Genomic DNA, 8,862 nt, shown 5'->3' with positions numbered 1-8,862 from the left:
AAAGCAGATCGGATGGTCTAGATCTAACCTCAAATTTTGAGTTAACTCAGGTAAGATGAATTCGTCCTGTACACAACTTGGTGTACCCACTAGAACTGGATTTCAGATGTAGTTTGCAAATAGAAAACCACACCTCCACAAAATGGAGTTAAAATGAAAAGAAATTTCTGACATCATTTGAACAGGCACAGTTGTATTTTGCTTCAAATCGTGTACAGTTTTACATTAGCTATCATTCTAAAACAAGTTGGTGTCACTACAAAGCTATACAAAATAAAATTACAAAAGCCAAATTTGTCGAGGCGGAGGCAAAAGTAGCTGATATGAAAAAAATATATATATATATATGCAAAGAGACAATTTGTTTAAGGCGCAAAACAGGACTAGACTGAAACCAAGATTATTGATAGAAAGGGCCGCCGGGAATTGAAGGGGCTTGAGCTACCATCACGCAAAGCACGTGCAATTTGATCGGCAGTTGTCACGCAGCTCGATATCCATTCATCCAACCCAATCCACACCATGTTCACAATGTACAGCGCCAAGTCGATCGGCATTGCCATCTCTCTCTCTCCAATTTAGATGGTTTACAATTTACAACTCAAAGGTTGTTAGCACTTGGAACAGTGAAGGAACACGGATAAGAAGATGATGTTAGCAATTATAATACACATATAGAAGGTGAATAGAATATAGTTCGGTAGAGAAAATGTCTCAATCAACATAAAACGAATATTTGGCAAGGTGTTAGGTGTCAGCGAGCGAAAGGGTCCCAGTGGCAACTCATAGACGGATAAAGAATGGTGGTTGGGATAGATACATGAAAGCTACATATTTTTGGAAGTTCTTAAATTCTGACATATGGATATATTATACATTTTTATCTTGTCAGACATGGAAAGAAGGTTCAATTGATTGATTCTTCCTTATTTTGTGCTTTTGTGTTGGTCCCTTGGTCCTTGTCTTAGTTAGTTATTATATTTACAGGTGGTATGTATCAATGATGATGTTACATTTATTGGTTTGTCTTTTTGGCTGAATGAAACTGAATTACCTCGCAAGCTAATTTTTAATATTTTGCGTGATAATAGATTATTTCAATTTTGTTAATTAAATCGAACGAAATAAACATGCAGTTCTGTGTAGTGTGTACATCAACACAGATTGTCTGCTTAGTGCTAATATTATATGAACAAGCGATAAAGTGTATTTCACTTTATTCTCTAGTAGGTTGTGTTTGGCGGAGATATGCATTAGCTATAAATAGATCTTTTTGAAAAAAAATGTTAATTAAATGATGTTAATCCATTAATTTAATGAGAAATGCTAATCCATTAATTTAAATGATGTTCTTGTTGGAGGTTCAAATGCGAAAATGCACCAATACTCGGCTAAATGGAGAAATATGAAAGTTAAAAAAAAAGCTAATACAAACAAACAATCAAATACAAGAAAATAAAAGAGAGACACAAGACTTTATGTGAAAACTCTTTCGGAAAAAAACCATAGGAGCATATGGTGCAACTTCACTGTACCGAGGAATCTTTACAAATACAAAGAGATAACAAGCCAATAACACTTTCTCTCACACTCTCTTACAATCTCATACACTAATCTAAGAGATTCTCAAGTGTATTAGTGAATTGGTACAAGAGAACAAACTCTAGAAAGAGCTAGAAGAAGAAACTACTACTATTTATCTTTCGGCTTAACTCACTGTCTCTCTTTGTTTCCTTTTATTTCCATTCGGAAATGATTCCGTGAATTATCAATATGGGCAAAAGTTCAGTTTTGACTTCATGATATAACAGTTCTACAGTAAAATAAGTAATAATGTAGTACATATATCGTTCAAAGCTATTTGGTTGGTCACGACGGAGCAAAGGAATGTCCATCTTTTTGGTACATATTAATTAGGATATAATACGGATTTTTTTTTTATTAGGAATATCCATTTATTTGGTATATATTATGACAGACAAACAGCAGATGAGCATAGTTGCATAAATTGGTAATGCATCCTAACTAAACATGAACTGTTGTACTTTTGTATTATTGTATCATTGATTACTAATTGGTCAATCCCCATTTCCGTGTCCTTGAATTTTAGATAAAGTGAAAGCTAACTTGTAACCAACGTAGTGGGGCCAATTTAGTAGGTTTTTGTTTCTTCAAGAGAAAGCAATCCAAATTCCTGATGGTATCAACTTTCAACAAAGAAAAGAAAATAAAAGAAAAGAAAAAAAAAAAACGATTGACAGAAAGTGGCAGGCAGCAAATAAACGCTAAAGATCAAAAGAATTCAGGCTCAATTCTCAAATAGAAATAAAAAATTCTGTTATTGTGTTGCGTAAATGTTATAATTAACTATGTTATTTTTCTTCTTCAAAAGTACTCTTATGTTACCAGTGAACACAATGTTGCATGAGTACAAGACCAAAAGGATACAGTGTGATTCTGGGACTATTTGAGCAAGAAAAACTCTTGAACTGGAACTTGATTGCAAAACAATTGCCTCTATAACTAATAGTATTACAAACCAGAAAGTAATTACAGTATTCACTATGATATGTACAAATAAACACAAAACAAAAATTTCAAAAGAAGTAACAAAAAAAGAAAAGAAGAAATCTCTATCGCTGGCAAAGAAAAAGAATCTAAAGCAACAAACCTCTGTACACACTACTTGGGTTGACCTGTACTGTGCTGTCTTTTTTTTTTTGTAGAACTGCCGTCATATATGTCCATATTGCAGTGAAATTTAACCTCTGTTATATTCAACCTCTTCTGTTTTTGCATGTAATATTTATTTCTCATATAAGTCTGTCCTTTTGATGTTGACTACTATCTCTCCATTGGAAGACATCTCATTGTCCTCTACATGCTTCAGCATCTCTCCATTTAGTCGAGCCGTCAAAGTAGGTGAAATTTGTGTGTAGGTGCCTTCATGGTACAATAGAATAGTAACATGTTACATTTCTTGTTCTTCTAAGATAATAATTTTAAATTGTCTACTTAAAGTGAGGAATTCGTATATATATATAGTTACCTCTAGAGGTGTTCCTTTCATAATCCTTGGTCACATGCAAAAGTATTGTACCAGATAAAACTACGATAAAGCCACATATTTCTGAAGTTATGCTTCCTATGCTTTGCCCATCCCAATCCTGAGTTTATAGAAAATAAAACAGTAATTTTCTATTAAATCTTTCTTTGACATGGAGAATATTTATATTTTATTCACATATTCATATGTGCTTGTCTTGTGTTGAGAAAAAAATGATGATCCGGCTACCATAGCAAAATTGAAACAGAAAAATTCATAACAAAAGAAAATTCTGAAAATTAATTGGATCAGTGATTAGCAATTAAAAAACTGAGGTGATTTTGCAGAACTGTAAGATAATAGACATTACCTTGAACATAATCACACTCGCAAGTATAGTAAGTGTTGTGAACATGACGTAATAAATTGGGGACACAATTGCTGTATTGAAGGTGTCAAGTGCCTAACAAAGACAACATTAGCAGGTTTTGTGCATTCAGATAGAATCTGGATAGAATATTTTGAGCAAAACATTTACTAACCTTATTGAGATAATTCATTTGTGTTATCACGCAAGTAACTACAACAAGCATGAAAAACCAAGTCTCAGGATAAATCAACTGGTTCATGCCTTCAAATGTGAGCTTTAGAGACGTCCCAAGAGCCTTCACACTCATCACCTGCATAATAATTAAATATGAGTGATGCTTCTATGGACATAAGGACCTATTTGTAAAATGAACACCCTTTTTATTTTCAAAGTTCAAACAGTCGATCTGAACCGTTCATCTTGTTTTCCATATTAATATGTGCTTGGAGACCAAATTTTACATTTTTCTGAATTTTTTTACTATTTATTAAGATGGGTACAAAAAATATCAAATTCAGACCATTGAATTTTGTACCCATCTTAATAAATAGTAAAAAAATTCAGAAAAATGTAAAATTTGGTCTCCAAGCACATATTAATATGAAAAACAAGATGAACGGTTCGGATCGACGTTTTGAACTTTGAAAATAAAAATATGTTCATTTTAAAAATAGGTCCTTATGTCCATAGAAGCCTTTGCCATTAAATATATATATATATATATATATAGTGCCTCTACTCATGACCTTGTTTGCACAGCGGTGGCATGCTTTACAAAATTAATATAGAATATATGGTCTTGTTTGCAATTGTCTGCCATGATGAGCGTCATTTGCCATAACAGAAACATATTTGGTGTAATTTGCAAAACATAAAATTAAATGAAAGGGAAAGGTTAAGAACAGTTGAATAAATTAGAAAAAGAATATGTTACCGAGAGAGAACCCATTAGGGAGCAAATCCCAGTGTAGATTAAGACATTAGATTGGCCGTAACACGGTGCAAATCGAAAAATTAGCACAAAAACCAGCACAACCACTGATGCCACATAAAGCAAAAATGCTGGATAAAATAGAAAAAAATATATATATCACTTCAAATTAAATTTAACCACAGAAGAGGTAATGTAGAAAATTTTATGTTGCTGCAAATTGCTACCCACAATGCATTGTCTTCCTTCAAAACAAATGTTGGAAAATTGTCCTATACATGGCTAAACTGAATTTAATTGAGAAATGATAGAACAAGTCATGGTCAATTTGGGCACTTGGAATAATCTGATTGGACCCTGAAACTTAATAATAGGCTTACCATTCATAACTCACGCAATTGAGCAAATTTGATTAAAATTAATGGGCAATTGGACAAGCAAAGCTTAATTGGTCTCAACTTTCTTCTAATCACAAGATCAAGGGCCCATGGATTACCCTATCTCATGGAAAATCGATATAGTGAAAAAGAAATTTATTACCTGGTTGAGTTGCCATATTCCAAATTTCTAGAACAGAGGTGATCTCTCTCTCTTGTGGTGCATGAACTACAATAATTACCGACCCAGCAATGCACATAACACAGCCGAGAATTCCAAGAGCATGCAGTCTCTCTTTTAAAATAAAATGTGCCAGAACTGCACTGTTAATTCCATCAAAACCTTATCAAGACTACCAAATTATCTAATAAGGTACACAGTATTACAAGTTTGCTTCCCAATGCTTCAAGAGCTTCAATTGGACCAGACAGGAAAGGGACGTGCTCTATCTGGGTTGTCAATTGACCCGGATAGACTAATTAAGCACAAATTAATCATCACACGCGCAATTAACTGCTTTGTCTTAAGCTTCAATTTTGGTCCAGTATAGCCTCAATCTACCCTTGATCATGCAATTAAGATCCAATGAACCATCACTATGGTGCTGCACTTAATATGGCCCAATCTCTGGCAGTTACAGAGTTAAACAAAAAACATAAAAAGGCAATGGCTGAAAATCAAGCTGGTACAAGGGCCTGACCCGTAATCTATCATAAATTCTTTCAAATGTTTGTTCTGCACAAACAAATCTTATAAATTTCTCTTTCACCAGTTACCTGAATATGATGCTAAGTGCACCCAGTGGAGTCACAAGAACAGCAGGGGCAAACGCATATGCAACAAAATTAGCGACCTCCCCAACAATCACTGGTACAATTATATTGCAACATTAGTTTCAGGGCACCCAAAATTAATGCTTTATAAATGAAGTTCATGGATAATTCATAAGTCAGTTAATCCACATATGCTAATGCCTATTGTCATTAATAAAAAGGAAAAAAAGGAAAACTTTACTACCCAACAATTTCATATTGGTTTTGTACTGATATTGGCATGATAGTGCCAGGTAGTGTAATTCTTGTTTTAGTCATCGCAGAAGTATATAAGCTGACTCAGAGTTGAAAATTAACTGCAAAAATAGCCTTTTCTAATGCAAATAATGACTGGATAATCAATCAACAGGAAAAAAGGTCTTTAGAACGTTGATAGTTACTGACTTACTGTATAGCCAATTGATATTTCAAGTTACCAACAAAATTGGATATTAATACAACAAACTCATGGAAAATTAAATTGCGTAGTATTTACAAGTGTAATAGAACAAATTCAGAACGAGAGATAAAAATTCACTTACTCATAATCATGCCAACCCACCAAAGAGGCTCCATGAGATATGAAAACCCACCAACTCCTGAATTGATCATGAAATTAAGCAACTAAATTACCACATAAAAAAAGAAAACTACGAATTTTGCAACTTACCTGCGCGAATACCAGAAGCAGCAGCTGCCTTTTTTAACCCTTTTTTCTTTATTATAAAACTTGCCCCAATGAATCCACTAGATAACAGAGCTAAAGTAACCCCTTTTAGATTATCGGTAGAAAGTGCCATCACCTCTCTCTCTGTTCCTCTCTCGAATGTTGCGATTTAAAGATAACAATACTATCAGGTTTCTGACTCGACTGATTTCAGATACTTCCTTTGTAGAATTTGATTTGCTTTCCAAATTCTATCGGAATTTGGAGCGAAGTGTATAGTAGCTTTAGCAAAAGAGAAATTGGGATAGAGAACAATGGTAATAATGATAATTTTTAAGAGAATTTGATAATGCTGGAACCAGTAACGAGGTCAGCCAAACGAGAGCTGATTTGGCAGGGCCAGAAAAGGAAACGTGAAATCAATTCATATTTTAATATCTTTTGTTTCTACAAAATTTTCAGACAATTATTTAGTTGATCTTTTGGGTGCTAACTGCAGTGCGCCGTCTCGAACAGCAAACAGTAATTGTGACGAATTAGGACAGTATTCTCCGGGGGCGGACAAATTAGTTGCTGACGCGGCAAAAATCTGCTGCTATTCCTTTGGAATCGCAGGTTCTCTGCAATTCAAAATGCCACCGTTAATATTTTAGAATACACGAATCTCAATAATAATTGTTTTTTCTACACGGATCTCAAAACAGATGAAGGGTTGGATGTGGAATCACAGGGTCCTGTGATTCTTTAGAATCACAGCAGATTTATTTCCGTAGGCTACTATTCTTGCAGGGAAATGATTGCAAATTTGCAATTCGATGAGTTTCGTCCGACTTGTCAAAATGCCACTCGGCAGAGAATCCTTATTCTCTGCGTTAACTCAGAATTTGAGTTAATTCATCTCGGCGATCTGATTAAGATCCGGATCAATCCGATTTAAGATAGAATGCACAGACCCCCTCTAAGAGCATGTGCATCCCTGAAACTATTAGAGTTTCTAATCTGACGTGACAGTTTCTAATCCAGTTTCAGAGATGTGGGAGAGTTTCTTATTTAGAAACTATGCATGAAAGTTTCTTATTAAGAAACTGTTTATAAACTCTATGTTGGCCAAATGATTGGCTCAAATTGTTTCTCCTATTTTAATTTGTTGCTGACGTGACTTAATAGAAACTCTAAAATGAGTTTTAGGGATGTGAGAGTTAGAAACTTTAAAGATCATAATTTCTAAAAAATAGCTAACAGTTATTTAGAAATCCTTTTGAGTTTTAGGGATGTAGATGCTCTAATATGCGTGCCAACACAGATCAAACGGCCCAGATTCATTCTACATTAACTCAAATTTTTAGTTAATGCAAAATATACGAATTTCTCAGCCGACAACATATGTAATTAGCTTGAGGAATCTTTTTTATTTTTCATAATTAAAAAAATAATTATCGGAAAAGAGTTTGATTAATTTTCTTTTATAAAAATAACGTAAGTTCCGATTAAAATTTCAGCTACCCTCTTTCACCTTATTGTACAAAAAAAACCGCATCAATTCGGATTTGGAGGTGGTATCAAATCAAAGGTGGAAATAAATCTGCTGTGAAAGAATCACAGAACTCTGTGATTCTAAATCCACCCCTTCATTTTTTGAAATGCACAAATTTTAAAATCACTTATTTTTTTATGCACGAATCTCCAAATAGATGAATGGATAGATTGGAATTGATAGGGTCCTGTACAAACTATATGTGATGATTCAAATTAATTAGCTGAGAGGGAATGCTTTGTATGATTTTTGTCTCTCTTGTTTTAGTTCGGTGACTATATTTAGTACTAATTTTGCTGAAAGGGAATGCTTTGTATGATATTTATAGTATATTTTGGAGAGTTGATAAGCTAATTCTCGTGGATGTTTATTTACCGAGTTTTAATTTAGTATTTCCATTTTTAACGAATACAATAATTAATAAGTATTAAATGTAGTACATACTATTGTGGATTTAAAGGGTAAATTAGTCACTTTTGTATTTTGTAAATCTGGCAATGATATTAATAGCAACAAACTTGAAAAGAATTTGATCTATGTATTACATGTTATTATATTTTAACCATATCGTCCTTTATCAAATCAATACTTCAGATTTTAGATAATGAAAAATAATCAAGAATGTGGAGAAAATAAGAAAAATTATAATGAAAAAAATATCATAGTAAGACTTATTTACCGATCGAGATGTCCGCGTACTTATTTTAGTTATAACTCAAATCGATCCATGTATCGTGTCTAGAAAGAAGTGTATATTTGTTGCTTTATGTTTTGTCATGTCTTTACGGAAGAAATGTATGTTCGAATTCCATAAGTGACATCTAAAAAAATAGATGTCGAAATTCACAGGAGTCATTTATTTTATATAAAAATATAGACTGTCAATTAATAAAACATTGTGTTGGATAGATAGCTTGTTTTCAATTCAATGGGCTATTTAATTTATCATAAAATTTCTGATCCATTTAATTTGAACTATTCATAAACCAGGTTTAGAAATGGTTGGTTCGCGTTATCTTCCATTTAATGCATGAAAACAGCGTTAAAAATCCAAAAGGAAAAAGAAGAAGAAAAAGTTATTAAACAATGCACGTTGCTTTCATAGCTGAAGGAGTCACCCGGTT

The 8,862-nt window shown here is 33.3% G+C and overlaps 1 protein-coding gene across 2 annotated transcripts; it reads right to left on the bottom strand.

Moving 5' to 3' along the window:
• Window positions 1–2,496: 2,496 nt before the first annotated feature.
• On the bottom strand, window positions 2,497–6,642 carry LOC144543649 (putative magnesium transporter NIPA4). 2 transcript variants are annotated; one of them, XM_078291989.1, is made up of 9 exons: window positions 6,208–6,635; window positions 6,080–6,136; window positions 5,502–5,592; window positions 4,888–5,048; window positions 4,351–4,478; window positions 3,589–3,726; window positions 3,417–3,509; window positions 3,050–3,167; window positions 2,497–2,943 (listed from the first exon to the last, which is right to left on the bottom strand). In XM_078291989.1, exons 1-9 carry the CDS (start codon window positions 6,335–6,337, stop codon window positions 2,807–2,809), a joined length of 1,053 nt encoding a protein of 350 aa, XP_078148115.1. In that variant the 5' UTR covers window positions 6,338–6,635; the 3' UTR covers window positions 2,497–2,806. The 2 variants fall into 2 exon arrangements, with proteins under 2 accessions (XP_078148115.1, XP_078148123.1); XM_078291997.1 differs by lacking the exon at window positions 3,417–3,509 and having other exon boundaries at window positions 6,208–6,642.
• Between the last annotated feature and the right edge of the window lie 2,220 nt (window positions 6,643–8,862).

The sequence above is a fragment of the Carex rostrata genome, chromosome 2 (genome assembly GCF_964058835.1).
Source record: "Carex rostrata chromosome 2, lpCarRost1.2, whole genome shotgun sequence".
Taxonomy (NCBI): Eukaryota; Viridiplantae; Streptophyta; class Magnoliopsida; order Poales; family Cyperaceae; genus Carex; species Carex rostrata.
The sequence above is the reverse complement of the archived record's forward strand: the minus strand, read 5'-3'. Positions and strand labels throughout refer to the sequence as shown.